The 16,788-nt window shown below is 42.1% G+C and overlaps 2 protein-coding genes across 6 annotated transcripts in view; both read right to left on the bottom strand.

The window, feature by feature from the left end:
* Window positions 1-423: 423 nt before the first annotated feature.
* On the bottom strand, window positions 424-7,181 carry LOC122979996 (flocculation protein FLO11-like). The gene is made up of 3 exons (XM_044347659.1): window positions 6,886-7,181; window positions 4,161-4,402; window positions 424-3,016 (listed from the first exon to the last, which is right to left on the bottom strand). Exons 1-3 carry the CDS (start codon window positions 6,902-6,904, stop codon window positions 1,430-1,432), a joined length of 1,848 nt encoding a protein of 615 aa, XP_044203594.1. The 5' UTR covers window positions 6,905-7,181; the 3' UTR covers window positions 424-1,429.
* A 1,481-nt stretch (window positions 7,182-8,662) lies between these two features.
* The window catches only part of dlgap4b (discs, large (Drosophila) homolog-associated protein 4b), a 117,873-nt gene continuing 109,747 nt past the window's right edge, over window positions 8,663-16,788 (bottom strand). For 4 of the 5 annotated variants that reach the window (XM_044349056.1, XM_044349052.1, XM_044349053.1 and 1 more), the window contains 3 exons: window positions 16,210-16,301; window positions 13,753-13,923; window positions 8,663-12,805 (listed from right to left, as the gene is read on the bottom strand). In XM_044349056.1, coding sequence (XP_044204991.1) covers window positions 12,563-12,805; window positions 13,753-13,923; window positions 16,210-16,301 — 506 coding nt within the window. In that variant the 3' untranslated portion in view covers window positions 8,663-12,562. Of the gene's footprint in view, window positions 12,806-13,715; window positions 13,924-16,209; window positions 16,302-16,788 lie in introns of all 5 variants that reach the window. The other variant, XM_044349054.1, reaches the window with a different exon arrangement.

Below are 16,788 nucleotides of genomic sequence, written 5' to 3'. Positions count from 1 at the left end.
TATGCTGTTGTGCCTTTGAAAAAAAACAAAAAAGAAAGAAAAAAAAGCAAATCACATTAGCTAGTTCAAAACATCTGCTACATTTGCTTTGTCGAGACATTGTGTGTATTAATTAACCTCCACTTGTAAGACATTCTGGTTTACTGACCAAATCCTAATTCTGGATAAATAATCTTCCCTCCAAATAAGAGGATCAAACATTTAAAGTGTTTTGCACCACAAAAGATAAAGATGCCATGTGTCACAGCAAGTGTAATGTTTCACATCAGGAGCTGTAAGAGCTTGATGTCATCAAATTGATTTCAGTAACAGATCCAATGTGACCTTCTCCCCCTTCATGCTATATCCACAGCCCTCCCCCTCAACAACAATAACCCCCACCCCCCCGCAAACGGTACACAACTGATAAAGCTTGCATTAAAAAAAAAAAAAAAAAAAAAAAAAAGTTTTACAAATACATAGAAAATACAGCTTCTTTGTTTGGATACGATTATTAATTAGAAAAGGCAGTCAAAGAGACACGTGCTACTTGAGAGCATGTGTTGAGTGGCTGAGATGACAATTCATGAGGGCTAATGAATTCCCTTAGCTATAAAAAGACAGGAAGATGGCGAGACGTGAGAGAGGGATGGAGACAGACACATCGAGGCGAGTCATGCAGTCAGGCACGCTACAGTATAATCAATTTCCCTTCTGCTCATCTCCACTACAAAAAGTGAAAAGGGGGGGAAATGAGGTGGAGTAAAGAATAGACTAAATTAAATTAAAAATCTTCTGAATTGCACAACTATAGAGGACTTTAATGTTGGTGTGGGATGAAGAAGAAGAAGAAAAAAAAAAAACTCATGTCCTCCTTTTTATCCTGAAGGGGAATGGATAATAGGCAACCAAGCCAAACACATGTATGCCTTTTGTACATTCAAGAAAGTCCAGTACTGCTACTGAAGAGGCTAACTCTGCTGGTGCTGAAGATGACACCGGTTGAAATTTATACAATTGAGCAATATTTTCCTCCTCACTCCTAAATTGGAAACGTTAGAAAGGGATTTGAAAACGGCATCGAAACCTGTACAATACAATTACTCTGCGCTGTGGAATGTTCTTTTTGAGAAATGGCGTCGAAGTGTTTCTTACTAGCAGCTGCTTCAATCCGGAACAGCATTTTAAAGAATAAAAAGTTGCTTGAAACAGCATGTCTCTAAAACACCTCATGTCCGTTACTTCACTTTGTCCCAGTTCGCACATCTGAATTGCTGCCATTTATTCTGCAGGCACAGGCTTCAATGTCAAAAGGGACCTGGTGATGAAGATACATTCTGCTATATACAGTGTTGTCCAGCCTCCTGCCTTGTATATGCACACAGGAAAAAAAACAAACAAAAAACAACAAAAAAAAAAAAAGAAAAAAAAGAAAAACCACACCTAGCTCCTAATTGACAGTTTCGCTCACTGTGTGCAGGCTGTGTTGTGGGCCCCACACTGTGGCGATGGGGGTCTTTACCACTTGAAGGGAACTGGGTTGCCTGGTGTCAGCATGAACCATGCTCCAAACGCTGGGCACCACCGCTGTATTCCTTGGCACCGTACTGCTAATACTGCTACTGCTGGTGCTGTTTGTGGAGGAGGGCAAGGACTGAGGAGGAGGAGGAGGAGGAGGAGGTGGAGGTGGAGTGAGGTGGGAAGCGAGGCCCAGGAGAGGTGTGATCGTTGGCTTTGAGGAGGACGTCGGGGCTGGAGCTGGGACAGGAGCTGAAGCTTGGGTAGAGGCAGAGGCCGGGCAGAGAACAGGGGCTGGAGACAATGCTGCGGCTGAAACAGGTGATGGACATGGAACTGTGACTGGGAGTAACGGGGATTTGTGGAACGGCAGGTAAAGTGGGACTCCTCTGGGGGCTGTGAAAGAGGAGATTGGAGAAGGAGTGGCTGGAACAAGCGCTACAGTTGGGGGTGAAGCCTGGCTTGGAGCAGAGGTGGAACTCATTGTTGGGACGAGGACTGGCCTCGTAGCCGGCACTGATGAAGAAGATGTAGTGGGCAGTGGAGCTGGTGAGCTTGAAGCTGATGATGAAGCTGGAGCAGCAGCTGGCTTCTGAGAAATCGGCTCTCCTGAGACTGGGGCCGACACTGGCACTATGGTTGGCAGATGAGCTGGGATGAGCTGAGGCTGGTTTGGGCTGGAAGCTTGGGCAGTGTCCTTCTCCAAGGGGCTCCAGATGACTTTAGTCATCGGGAGAGGAGATAGCCTCGGGGCTGAGATCAAAACTGGAGCTGGAGCTCGTCCGGAGGCTGCAGAGGACAGAGGCACCGGAGCCTTCACTGAGGTGACAGCCGACACTGGAACCGCCATAGCCTTCTCCATCAGACTCTGCACCCTGCAGGGATCCATGACTTGCTGGCTGTCCTCTGGAGGTGGCGTGGGGCCCATGTCACTGCTGTAATTGCACGGTGCCTCCACTATTTCAGTCTTTACAGCTTCTGTAAGTTTGTTCTGGCTCTCCTGGAGTCTCTTCAGGTTCTCCTGCTCTGCTGCCCTCTGCAGAGCCGCGTCGACCAGGAGCCTCAAGTCACTGAAGTCTTGGGTGGGGAACAGCTCGGGGGGAGTTGGCGGAGGTGTGTTGAAGAGGCCACTGGTGGGGCTAGCTGCCATTGTTGTGCTGGTGAGGCAAGCCCCCTGTTCCTCAGCCTCCCTCAGTAGACTTTGTGTATCCAGCTTCATCAGCGCCTGGACCGAACCTTCCTTACCAGGATAGCCTGCTCCCGTCAGAATAGCTGTCGCTGTGTTCCCAAGAAGACTGAGGTCCAGTGTAGGGGCAGAGCGGATGACAGACGGGCGTTGTTGAGATGAGCTGCTAGAAGAGTGGCTTTCTGGAGAGCTGGCTCCACCTCCTGTGGATGAGTGGCCTTCGCTCTTAACACCGACCTTGCGGGAGATGGTGAACTTGGTCGGGTCTTTGCCATCCTTCCGAAGGAGGTCAGGGAGGAGGCGGCGACGTGCATTGATGAACCAGTTACATATCTGGGAGAAGAGGAGGGATTTCTGACATTAATACAACTGCTCACATGGATGGTAAGAAGAACAAGATATGCTCTTTTTCACTTTCCCTTCAAGGCCTGTATCGATATTACTGCAACATCTCAGTGAAACATAAATTTTTTGTCGCGACAGCTCCAGACATTTAGTCACATCTATAACTCACCCAGTGAAACACATTCAGGAACTAAAATTGATCTGAGGCCTGTTATTTGAAGCACCACCTACACATCATTTTTATCTGCATGTGCGGACAACGCCTTACCCCCTCTAGTGGTACAGCCTCCCACACAAAGAGCAAAGAGAGAGAGAGAGACCGGCAGAGATGAGAGCCCTCAGACAGCTGGCAATAATGAAGGTCTGAGCTCAAATATGCTGAGCCACAGAGAAGCCAGCCAGAGGCATTCCACTGAACTGACTACATAACAAGAAACTCTGCTGCTGCCTCATGCTGATCTGTAATGCCTAATCTAATGCAGCTTGTCTGTTTGTGCGTGCCTGTGTGTCGAGAGGGAAAGAGGAAATGTCTACTGTTGATGCAATGAAGTGAAAAAGGAAGGCTGGGAAAGTGTCATTCTCAGCAGTGCGGTACCGCAATACCGTCCAAGTATTGTTTTGCTTTCACTGGCTCACTGTGTTGACTGAAATGCGAGTGACAAATGTTGATAAAAATCAGTATCACTGTTTGCATGTAAAGCTGATCACCAGGAAAGCCATTTTGATTGGTGCTAAAAATGAGAAAAGTGTTAGAACTACAGACTTTCAAGTCATAAACAAGGTCATGGTCAACCTTGTGTGCCACAAGAATATCAATTTAATTATTGATAACGCCCTCAAGCAGATGGGAACAGGTGAGTATGTTCAGTATCAAAAGCAAACAGAGTAACCAAAGCATAAAAATTTTGTCAAGCTTGTAAAATTTGTGATTTATGAGTGAGTCATGCACCATAAAAATGAAAAGGGTGCTGATGACAAATGAAAATGTAGACACGAATCTACATTAGGAAAGTAAATAAATCCACCAGAGAGCAGAAACAGCGCGTACCACAAGTGTCATTTCCTCTAGCAAGTACCAAGTGCTTCAGAGAAAAAGGAAATCAGACAAATGAATAAAAACTCTGCTCCTCACCTGCAGCACAGAGAGGTTGGTCTGGCCTGACAGACTGAGTTTCTCCTGCTCTGACGGGTAGGCGTTGAAGCGATGCTCGTACAGCCAGCTCCGCAGAATCTGCACCGCCTCCTTGGGCAGGTTGCCGCGGCGACGCCGCTTCCCAAAGAGCCCTCTTCCTGACAGGTCGAGCGGGGAGCCGTCATCGCTGTCCGACACAGCCGAGGAGTGCTCCTGCTCCGGGTGACGCTCTTCTTCCAGAGCTGAGGGAGTGGAGGAGAGCCGTCAGTCACGTTCGCCGTTACTGTGTCCATTTATCTCATTTACATCAATTTGCTAGTCGCTTGGCACGTCTTTTCATGCATCATTATATCATTATAATGAAGCACGAACATACTTAAGGCAGAAGATAATTGTCTTTTTTTATGAATGGCTACACACTCAACTGGACCTCTGCAGAAAGGGGTTTGGTTTGATCAATTTTCATGCACAAAATGAATCACAACTATTTCTTCATAATTCCCTGAGCCATGTGAGGAGAGACTAGTCTGAAAGAAAAAAAAAGCAATCAAGAAATTATCTGCCATGATTTAGAACAAGTGCACAAATTTACAGTTACTTTTATCTTCCACTTTTTACCCAATTTAGAGTGAGGTATATGAGGACTTTGTGGGCTGAACATGTTTAAACAATGACTTTGTGGTTTTAACTTTGTTGTGGGATTTTTTTTTTTTTTTTTTTAAATCTTTGGTTGGCCACTGGAGGGAATCTTCCTTCAAAATGGAGCATGCCTGATCCCAGGGGTGGGCCACAGAATGCAGTAAATGTCTTTCTCTGGGGCTGGGTGAAACCTGACCCCCAGGGCAGCGCCTGTCTTCACAAAGGAGATTGTGTGCATATCAACATCACAGTAGCCAGTGGCCCAGGAATCTATTGACCATGCAAAGGAGGCCGTTTTCACCTCATGCCAGTTTGGCTCAAGAGTGCTGGAGCAGTTGACAAATCTTTTGAAATTCTGCATTCCTCTACAACGAGGGATGTGCTGGACCAAATTAGAAAAATGGGGGGAAAAAAATCTAGAAATGTATAGATAGCGGAAAATACAACTTTAGTGCATTTCCCCAACTTCTAGAAATGAGCTAAATTCCCTTCCGTGTTAATTCATGATGTTACAGTAGAGCAGGGTGATAAATCAAATGTATCATTTTTAATTTTGAGTGAAACTGAAACTGTTTTAGACTGCAGCTAGCAATTATTTTCATTATCGATTCATCTGTCGATTGTTTTCTTGATTAATCAATTAGTTGTTTGGTCCAGAAAATGGTGAAAAATGCAGATAATTGTTTCCTACATCACAAGGTGACATCCTCTAATGTCTTGTTTTGTCCTGATCAACAGTCCATAACCCAAAAGATATTTAGTTTAAAAAAAAATGACTCAAAATGGTTAATCAGTTATCAAAATAGTTTGCAACTAATCAATCAATCATTGCTGTGCTAATTGTATTATCATCTTTCCAAACTCTGTTGTCCAAATGAAGGATTCAGAGTAAAGTTTTGTCTAATATAAAGCATAACAATAGTACACAGTGTGTAGCATTGAAAATCACTGATTTATAAATGATTTTGCATAAATTAGCCATTTAAAAAAATAAATATTGTGATATGGATGGATATGTCATGTGTTACAGCTCTTCAAGTAACATTTCAATGATTTGTTAAAAAAATTAACACAGTTAAAGGAAATTAGGTCTAACTGAATGTAAGTGTAAAAATACAGAAGTGCACTAAATCAATCTGCTATTAATGCTTGACAGACATCTCAGGTTATTCTTATTTCTAATTACAGTATTTAAGAGAAATGATGTAGGCCACAAGTTGCATTCCCTTAAACTCAACTGGATCATCGGATAGACATTTAAAGATTTGTCACGATATCTACACACATTCAATGTGGCATTAATTTAGTTAACAGAACAGCCCAAACAGATTTTAGACAGATGTTAGTTTATGTCACATCAGCAGCAGCGACATAGATCTGATATTTTAGGCCATCTCAGGCTGTCAAAGTGGCCAACTTTTTGTTTACAAAATGTTCCCTTTACATACCTCATACCTGATAAATCTGTGCTCTGTCAATGCGATCTTAGTATTTTGTAAACTCTTTTAAAAGTTAAGCCAAATGATCATCAGAGCAAAGTTTGAAAGCTCAACAGTCCACTAAAACTTCACAATCCGCTGAAAGTCTTAGTGAGGATTTGAATCTGACCGTTAGTAAACCACCAGTCCACCACACATCCAACTTTTTCAGACCAGCTCGCTTTTGTCGGAGTGATAACGTCACACACACAGAGAAGGGGGGGGTGGTGGTGGTGGTGGTGGGGGGAAATAATACGCTATCAATAAAGCCGATCGAACAACACATATCGTCAAATTCAAACGGCACAAACCGAGGGGACAGCTCGGTAAATTGGCCATCTGGAGCGCACAAAGGAGGCAGGCAGGAACGCACAGCCTCCCGCATGTCGCTCCGCCAGATGGACACCATGCCTGCCTCCAGAGATAACTAGCTGGCTAGCTGTCCCTCCAAATTTAAACACAAACACACGCTGCATTTGCTCGCAACAAAAAGCCCGCATACCAGGCAAAACCAACAGCAAAGACACAGCGGGCTCGCAGGGCAGACACTTTGTGTGTGATAAACGTGCGTGGTCGTGATAAAAAACCACGACGCGAGTGCCGCTCACCTCGTTTGAATGCTTTCATTCTTTGTTGATGGCTTGCTTGAAAACACGCAGCTGTCCGAGTTGCCTGCTGTACAAAGCCAAGCGATGGTTGACACAACGGCACTTTCTTCCAAGGCGCTGAAAGGTGTTGCGCTTTTTTCACCAACTTAAATATCTCGCTTTTTGGCTTCCTCCGCACGAAAACGTTTCACCGGACAGTCCGTTTCCATCGCACTCCTCGCTTTCTGCCAGGATAAATGTTTTCTGTTTTTGTGTCGCTTGTTCCTTTTACCTGCACGCAGCAGCGCCAGCTCTTTGCCAATCTTGACAGTCGCAGCTGAGATGATCCCGCCTTATCGACAGCTGTCAGCCAATCACGACCCTCCATTACGCCTCCTTTGCGGTCGTTAGCCAATCGGGACGCTCCTCCTGACAGCAGACAGGCACCGTGTCATCGTGACTGACGGGAGAACATTTCATTCAAAATGTAACGCAGTCATTGAAACTGTGTTATTTTCTCGACATGGTTAAAAGCAAACAGTCACATCGACTCAAGCCCGCTCTTGTGTAGCAACATAGTAATCTTTTTAACCACCGTGCTCATTTTTTTTTATTCCTGTCTGCAGGAGACAACCACACAAGTGAGGAAAGGCTTTACGTAACACTGTGCAAAATGTTCTCGTTACATAAATCATAAACGTCGACTGGCGACCGCGGTTGCCTCGTTCATTATGTTACTGGCCGCGATATTTCGACTCAAAGTAGCCTGGAGTCATTTCTGGTGTTGTGTTTTTGACATTTATTATACGGTTTGTTTGTCTCCGGGCTTATGAGGCTGATAAGTGTTTGCAGCAGTGATTCAGAAGTGGGATGCTTTGATTCCTCAAAACGAGAGGGAGTTGCTGCCATATGCATCATATAAAACTGTAAACTGTTGTAATCTGAATTCAGACCTTTATTACGTCTCATGCCTGTCTCCCAGGACGTGTTATAGATCCACTGGACCGAGCAGACAGGCAGGTAATAGCTTCTATCACTGCCTGTCTTCTCAGTAGCTGGAAAGGAGCAATCAAAGCAAACCATATGCATATTATTAGGGGAAAAAAACAAGAAAATCAACAATAAAACAAAATTGAAACAGAAAAAAACCCAGAAAAATTTCAGCCACAAACTGAATCATATTCATGAAAAGTCAAACATCTATAAAACAGTAAGCAAATACAGCCATGATGAACCTTTTGAGAAAGTATTGTGTGCATTTTATTGAATGTTACGTCTCTCCATTATACATCTGAACAACCTTGAAATAGTATAAATAAATCTACAGCATTGTAAAAGATGAAGATCTTCAGTCTGGTTCTTATTTACAGAGGGGCAACTTTAAGAAGCACAGAAGGGGGGGGATGCAAGATTATTAGTTTCATTTTAATATCAAATAACCCTTTTACTCAGTATTGCACATGTACTTTAAATGTTACCAGAGTATAGTGACAAGAATCTAGGTAAATCTCATTTTATGAATGACACACCCACTCGCTCACAACTTTTGTCTCATACATGAACAACCCTTTTACACTAAAACCCCCACAAACCCTGACACACACACACACACACACACACACACACACACACACACACACACACACACACACACACACACACACACACACACACACACACACACACACACACACACAGCCTATAGAGTATAATATTGAACAGATCCTAGTTTTTAAAATATGTGCTTGCTTCATAAAATATTTGTTCTAGTATATTACAGACACTTTTTGCTACATCATATATCTCTTGTGGTAAGAGCATAGGGTTCTGCCCCTCACCCCTTTCCCAGTTTTATGCCAGTGGAACAAAGCAGAGATGCTAATGAGCTTGTTTTTTTTTTTTTTTTTTTTTGCAAGCAGGCCTTTGGACTACAAGTATGGGGAGTGGATTCACTGGTATCCCAGCTGAGGTATACTCTCTTCCTGGGATTAACCAGTTTCTCTTTGTCTGTCCTTTCCAGCCTCTACCAGTCAAACTTTTTTTTTTTCTCAGTCCAGGAATGCAGAAACAGTAGCAAATACATCAATCTCTTACGGGTAGCTTAAGTTTATATCATGTGTAATGCTGGCACAACCTATTTTTAGAAGTGAAAAATGAATCACAGAAGAGATGGCACATTTCTGACCACAGACACATTATAAATGACATTTTTTCATCATCTTCTTTACATTTAGACTTGCTTTTTTCTATGTTTATGGATGTTTCTCCAACTTTACTGTTTATTATACTTGAAGATTAAAGAGTGCAGCTGAATACAAATGTTTTACTGCTGCTTTACCAAAACAGGCTGCTGCTTAAACAACTGCTGTTAGTGTGGCAGTTTTGACTTTAAAGCCCACATCCATCAGACCTATATGGGACCATTATCACCTCCAAATCAATGGCTTTACAGCAACAAAACCCCCCACTGTGCAGCTGTTTGGATCATGGATAACCATACCCAGGAAATAGACCAAGGCGTGTCTCCAGTCATATCTGTGGTTACAGAAATGTGTATTGGAAAGAGGCCTTGTTTAAATGTATGAGATGAGAACGCTTTTCTTTCTTAAGCCACTGACATCTCTTGACATTTTACACATCCAAGCTTCAGCAGGCTGGAAAAGCTTTGCCTTTCAGTTTGTGATGGTTAGATGATAGAATAACTTTCTCTGTGTTCTTGCCCTCCTTCCCTCAGTGTATTTGAGATGCCACACTGTGTTTGATCTGTGTTCAAGTCAGGTTGACAGCAGAGGTTGTGGCAAATGGATTTAAAAAAAAAAAAAAAGGAAAATGACATGTTATGGAGTTATGTTGAATATTCCTAAAGATGGCAGTGGGTACATTTGGTAAAGAGATTTAAACCTAGTTGTTGCAATATATTATAAGATATTTTTCTTAGGATTTATTCATTCTTAAGATGCATATTCAATATAAAATCAACACATATCTTAAAAAAATATGACAATACCAATCAATCTGAGACAGCTGCTCCACTTCACTTATTTCAGGAAAACAACTTGTCAGACACAACTCTTTCCCTGGTATTCAGAAATCAAATCAAGACAACGACAGAGATTTGAGTCACACAAAAGACCTGTAGGTGCTAACGATGCTATCCGCCTCGGTCAAATGGAAGGGGGCATTGACAGAAGCCAAGGGACGGGCTGTTGACACTCCTGAGCCATTTTCCTAGCTGAGAGTCATCCCCAGCAGGCAAACACAACAGCAAACAAAGGCCTGCCATCAAGAGAAAGCTCTTTCCAAGATAGAGAAAGAATGGTGGTCATCCTGGCTTTTCCAATTCAAAGCCCCAGGCCGCCTTTTCGGGTCACAGCGGGTGAGAAAAGAGGCATTTGAACAGCCAAAGCAATGGAGTGACACTGCAATAGTTTAACTAATTAGGAAGGGGAAGTTTGGGTTTTGTTTGCTTACCATTTGGTAGAAACCAAACGTGAGTGGAAGACAGGTAAACAACTGTGGTTGATTTAAGGCATGTCAGAGTTGACTTTATGGTTGGCTATATACTGTACTTCTACTGTGAAATTCTATTTAGATATCACATAAAGCAAGAGATCTCAATGTTGAGCTCTTTGTTTTGGGAAGTGGCGTTAAATAAGACAGAGGAGTCTGTAAATGTGTGTAATCCACAAAATGTGTCCCATTCATGCAAAACAGGAGAGGGCAGTAACTTGAATGTTGTTTGATGATGTGAATGCCTTTACATTGTATGTATTTAAAACAATGTACTGTGTCTTATAATGAGAATTAACCACAGTTTGCCCTCTAGAGGTCAAAAGGGAAACTTTTCAAAAAGTGACCAGGCTAAGGAGGGGACAGCATTGAGAGGAAAACACATACACTCTGTTCAGTGTTTTGAAAAGTTCAGGTTCTGTTTCCAACTTTCTAAACACACCAAAGCAATTATTCAATACTGTGCTAGTGATGGGCAGTTGTGGTCAAGCTGGCGAGCATGTACACTTCAAAATCATAAACTTGTTATACGTGTGGTTCTGTGGCTACTGTCCTGTCAATCTATTTTCAAAGTAAACACTGTTACTGTCGAGCTCCCTGCGGCTGACATTTAAATACATGAGATGAATTTGAAACAGTGAATTCATCTTTGGCTTATGCAGTCTTCCATGAAAAAAAAAAAAAAAAAATCAAGCAGCATTTAATAAGTGATGAAAAACACAATGACTAATGTATGCAATGCTTTAATTAAATATTCTTTCTTGGAGTAAAAAAGTGCAGGTACTTTGGATGTTGTTTAATTGGGGGGGGGGGGGGGGGGACAATAATGGTAGCAAATAACTAAGATTGATTTATTTTTGAGTGATGGGAAGCAAAATAAAGAAAAAACGCTTTTGGAGAATATAGTATAAAAATAACAGCAAGAACACAACTTAATGTGTGTCCCCACAAACAATGACAATATTATCCTGCACACTCAGCCTGCTCTAATGAAAGCCCTAGATTCATTTCAAATGTATGAGTTGCATGCCAAGTGAGGTTAATTAAAGCACTTAAAGAAGCATTAAACAGACAGATGGAATAAAAATCCTGATTGAAATATTATCTACAGCTACAGCAAAAAAATAAAAACCTATGTTAATGGGACAGAGAGAAGCAAAAGAGATTAAAAGGGAGGCTTACATGTGTTTTCCCTACAATGAAAATAAGTATTGTGGCCATTATCATTCCGACTGAAATGACTGAGATCTTCATGCTCGGTGGCTGTTGATATTGGGATTTGCTTTCATTCAAAACCATTAAGAAACTAAACTTTACAGATTCTCACCAGTGTTTAAAATCTTTGACACAAAAACATGTTGAAGGACACACACAAGAGTTAATTGCTAGGAACTATATAAATACCCCTTCAAACCTGACTTTCAATTTCATTATACCATAGTCCAAAAATATTCATAATAACCTGATCTAAACTGAGATTTTTACAAAACAAAAAAGGACAAAAGAAAGTAAACAAATAAATACAAGGAAGACATACATAGGTGTGAGTTTGTAGTGTTTGCGCAGTGGATGTAGTTTGTGTGATGGCCACAAGGCGGTGTTGTGCAAAGCTACAAGATGGCCAATGATCTGGGAAGAGAGGAGGACGATGGGAGACAGAAAAGCATAAATGCTCAACTTCTGTCCACTTAATAGATCTTATAGCCAAGATAGAGGAACCTTTAAAACAGTCTTCATTTAGATTTTTTAGGATATAGTCATCATAATAACAATATCTTCATTAACAATTTTTATGATATCAAGAGTAGTAACAAGAAATGTCAAAGTTCATCAGCTGAGGTTTTCAATGGCAGCCTCAAATGAGGAGTCTCCTGCTTCGTAGTCTGTCAAGTCCACAAAAGTTCAATATTTCATGTTCTGTTTTGATAAATAAGTGTTTGACGCCACCAGGACCAGCCTATAACTGCATGAGTGAGTCAAAAATGCCCAAATTGACCCCCACCCTGAACTCTGGGAATTTGATCTCTCCTTCCCCCACCTCCATCCATTTTTACTCAGAGTAGCTCATTTGCATGGCAAAAGTTTTCCTCTCCTTTCTCCAGGTATTTAAGTGACACTTATCTGTCCTTTGATCCGACCTTACATCCTTCTCTCTCTCTCTCTCTCTCTCTCTCTCTCTCTGTCTCTCTCAGAGGCGAGTCTGGGCCTCGGGGACATAGATTTCAATGCTGTCTGCGCTCTCTGTGGCGGAGTTCTGGCGAAACGAGGCAGCCTTCTTAGCAGCCAGCAGACGCTTGCGAGCCTCCTGTCTCTGCTTCTCTGCAGAGGCCGAAGAAGAGGTTGAAGAGGAGTCGGCGCTCTTCTCGCGGCCCAGCGATGGTCTTCCCTTACCAGGCTTCTTTGATGCTGGAAGAGCCGCCTTCTCCTCGTCCTGTAGTGTTGCATTGATGACACATGACAGACAGAGGAAAGAGGGGGAGAGTGATGTGTGAAGGGATGAGAAAGGAGAAAAGACAGATACAAGACAGTGAGAGAGTGTAATATGGAAACTGTCCTCAAGAGCTTCTATTTCCTCAGGCAGGTTTGGCAGACAGGACTTTGACAAAGACAGTATGCCAGTGCTGATTGTTTTTGTTAAAGCTTCAAATCATATTCAGTGATTTTAGGTGATAAACAGAAAAACACTGACAGTATAGACAGCTGGTAAAAATAGGCAAAATTGAGAAAAACAGTCATTTGTATGACAATTTTCAAAGACATGAAATGGTAACATGAATTGATGGGCACACTGGATCAAAATTAAAGCACAATAAAAAGGATCACGAGACACAGAGCTGATGCATTTGCACTGCAAAGCAACATAAGGCAAGAGCAGCTTAACAGTTAAAAGATTCATGAACTAACAACACACACACACACACACACACACACACACACACACACAACAAAGAGTTACAAACAAAACCAACACAGGACACACAAACACAAGCATAGACATTTAAACAGAGAAGGAGCAAAAGCAAGACTGCATTCTGTCACATGAGCCAGTGCATCTTAGCCATGCTCCACTGCAACAAGCACATCAGTAAGCGACACATGCATGCTCAAAGCAGGGCTTTACACTTAAAAACACACCGACAACAGCCCTCTTTGAGATGATTTTTTCCATGCATGTCTAAAGGGATCTCTCTGGTCCCTTTGTACTGGACAGGGAGGACCCTGTTAGTGTTCATCCCACGCAGGGACGGGAGGGTAAGTTGAGGGAGGGGGGGTGTAAAAAAGAGTGGGAGAAATGGTGGTGGTGGTGGGAGGAGAGAGGCCGGTTTCGGCGGCTTTCCTACCCCAGCCAGGGCACTGGGCAGCAGGGGTGGGAAGTACCTTCCGCTCAGGGGGCGACTGGGCAGCCGCAGATGGCACAGGCTGCCAGTCATTGGACTTGAGATGGTAGAGCTCATCGAACTTGAGGCTGATGTCCTCGATGGAGAGCTGCAGCAGGTCCCAGAAACCAGCCAGGTCCTGGGCTGTGGGCCTCGGATTGGCATTCACATTCTGACCAAAAGAAGGGAATGAAAATGAATGAGCAATGAATGGACGATGAGGATTGAGGACATAGTGAATGCTATAGTGTGGAATGTAAAAAATATTAGAAAATAAACTGCCTCACATGATAGGAAAAAGGTTGCATTTATGAAGTTGTTTTACAATACCTGATCAAATGTAATTCACACAAACTAATGCCACAATTTTTAAACTAACTGCAAAAATACCCATGGTCTTTTATTCTGCTCTCTCTATTTGTTGGTGTAGATTGTCCTGTTTGTTCAACATTACAACCAGCAGTGAATCAACTAGTCGGAGCCCATTACCCCACTACACATCTATCTGAATGTTATGGGGGATGGTGTGTTGCTTATCTTCCAGTTTGCATATTGTTTTGGTTATGGGTTATGGTTTCTGAAAAAGAAAAACAGCCTTTAAATGTGTGTTTGACTTTACAGTGACAGAAATGGCATTATGGACACATCTAGAAGAGGGTGGTTTGTTTGTTTCATGTGTGATTGGATGGATGGCGGGTCTGATGAAATTACTTCTTAAATGTTTTTTTTTCTTTTTCTTTTTAAATTGGCTGTGATTTCAGTAGTTTAGTCTAGCTGTTAAGAATCACAGCACTGTGTTACATACTTGAAATCCATACCCACACGTCAAACATCACACACACATAAGCAAATGCTGCTTTTTCCATATCTATCACTAGAGGGAGCCATTACAGCTTCATTCTTTTGTCAAACTGAACTCCACAACAAAATAAAGAGCCACAATAGGGCTTAATCCTTTTCAGCAACATAACAAATACTGAAAATGCTATAAATGCTTCATTATAGCCAAAAATGTGCCCGTATGTTGAGCCAAGAGACACAAAGGGACATTTTTAACAATTAAAAAAATAAGTAAGTGGTATCATTCAGGGTCCTCTTTCAAGTTAACACTAAAGCTAACAGACTGACCTTTTAGTTGCTTACAAACAGCTGCCTTAGTGTTTGTTTGTGCAAAGCCAGCACAGATTGGCAGACAGTAAATCCTGCTCTGACTTCTTTTTTTCCTTGACACAGCCACTGTTTGTAACGCTCCAGGCATTCTAGCTTTTGTTTGTGCAGGCTCTGCTCTCTTCTTTATACTGAAGCAGCTGCATTCACTGCTGTGATCCATGTCCACACACTTTGGGAAAAACGTGTGCCATGTTTTATCATGCTAACTGATCTGTGAAGTTCATGAAACAGGAGAGGAATTATTGCTTATGATTAAATTCCTAATTGAGTCAATCTACAGATGAAGGTATACTAAGCAGCTTTTCGGAAGAGCTGCTCAATTTGCATTTTCAGCAAAATATGTAATACAAGACGTTGAGCCACTGCAACAGCAGAGAAGGGAATTACACACTGATGCAGATGAAACCGCTTAGTCACCACAGGACACAATACAGTGACATCAATGAATGTGAAGTGTTCATTGTGAAACAGTAATAATGATAGCATTTAACAGTAGCCTAAAATAGACTGTTGATGTGGCCATGTTATTGTGTTTTTTGAATGCTCCTCTGATGCTTTTGTGGTGGGTTTCTTGTTAATTGGCCCGAGCCTGATTGGTCCTGTCAAAATATCAGGCTTCAAGCACTGATTGGGTTTTTTACAGCTTTGGGTTTGATTTTCTTACTTTCAAATATAATCTATCTAAAAATGTCTCTCCCTTCCCACAATGAATTCCTCTGAAGACCATTATGACCTCATATAATGCTTGATTGTACCTATACAGGTTGCATGCTATGTTAAATGTTTTGCCTGTACCGTTGTGGATTATTGTTTTTCAACAGTCAAGTTCAGTCAAGTTGGTAAAGAAGTTCTGAGTTTATCAGTTTCATCTGATCAATATTTGGGAAGTTGAGCTTCATATCCAGCAACAGGTAAAACAGATGGTTTATCAATTTGAGATGCTATTGTGTTATAGAGTGTCATGTGCCAGTAGTTGGCTTCAATTCACATGCCGTTGCCAGTTTAACACGTCACCCGAGAGGAATGGCTTATTGGCTTATTATAAGCTCCTTTTATTTTGTGCTTGTGGCTCACCATGTGTAATATACTGTGTATCATGGCTGTTCCCAGATTAGTCAGTTTTCAATTGTGAGAAAGCCTTTGTTTGTCAAGTCATATCTTGCAGAGGACAGAAGAACTAAAATAGAACACTGGGTTTGGCTCAGTCTTGTTGTGGGTATGGGTTCCTGGGTTTGGGTCTTCTTTGCAGACCTGTAGAGAGGAAGTGTCACAAGAAGATGATACCCACCAAGTTTTGCTCGCACAGTCCCCGAAACTGTTGGAACTTCTGGGACATTAAGAGCTGAGCGCTTCCAACTGCACTGCGGACCTTGCCCAGCACTGCAGAGAGGAACACACAAGAAAAAAATCAATACACATGTTAGTGAAAATCTCAGATGCATCATGTTATTCCAGCTTTTCAACTTTAAAATAGGAAACATGATGATAAAAAGACTAACACCTGCATGTATTGCACATAGAGCAGCAGCATCACCTACACCAAGTGTTCTCTTGTAAATAACCATCCAAACCAAAACCAACCATAGACATTTAGGTGTGCCTTGCAATGCATTGCTGAACCTGCTCCACAGGGTGGCATGAAGAGGATTACAGTGTATTGGACAATGTTATCCTCTTTAAAGGCATCTAAGCTTATATAGATACTCCTGCCTTCTGTCCATCAGTGTTCACCATGCTAGTCTGTTGCTGTGTCAAAAACTAGGACAAACATCTGCCCTGACAAAATTGGGACTCCTATCTGATCACTGGATTTCGAAGTTATGGCAATGTGATTATAGTGTGGTGAGACTCAGCTCAGGACTACAGA

The sequence above is a fragment of the Thunnus albacares genome, chromosome 4, assembly GCF_914725855.1.
Source record: "Thunnus albacares chromosome 4, fThuAlb1.1, whole genome shotgun sequence".
NCBI classification, from domain to species: Eukaryota; Metazoa; Chordata; class Actinopteri; order Scombriformes; family Scombridae; genus Thunnus; species Thunnus albacares.
The sequence above is the reverse complement of the archived record's forward strand: the minus strand, read 5'-3'. Positions and strand labels throughout refer to the sequence as shown.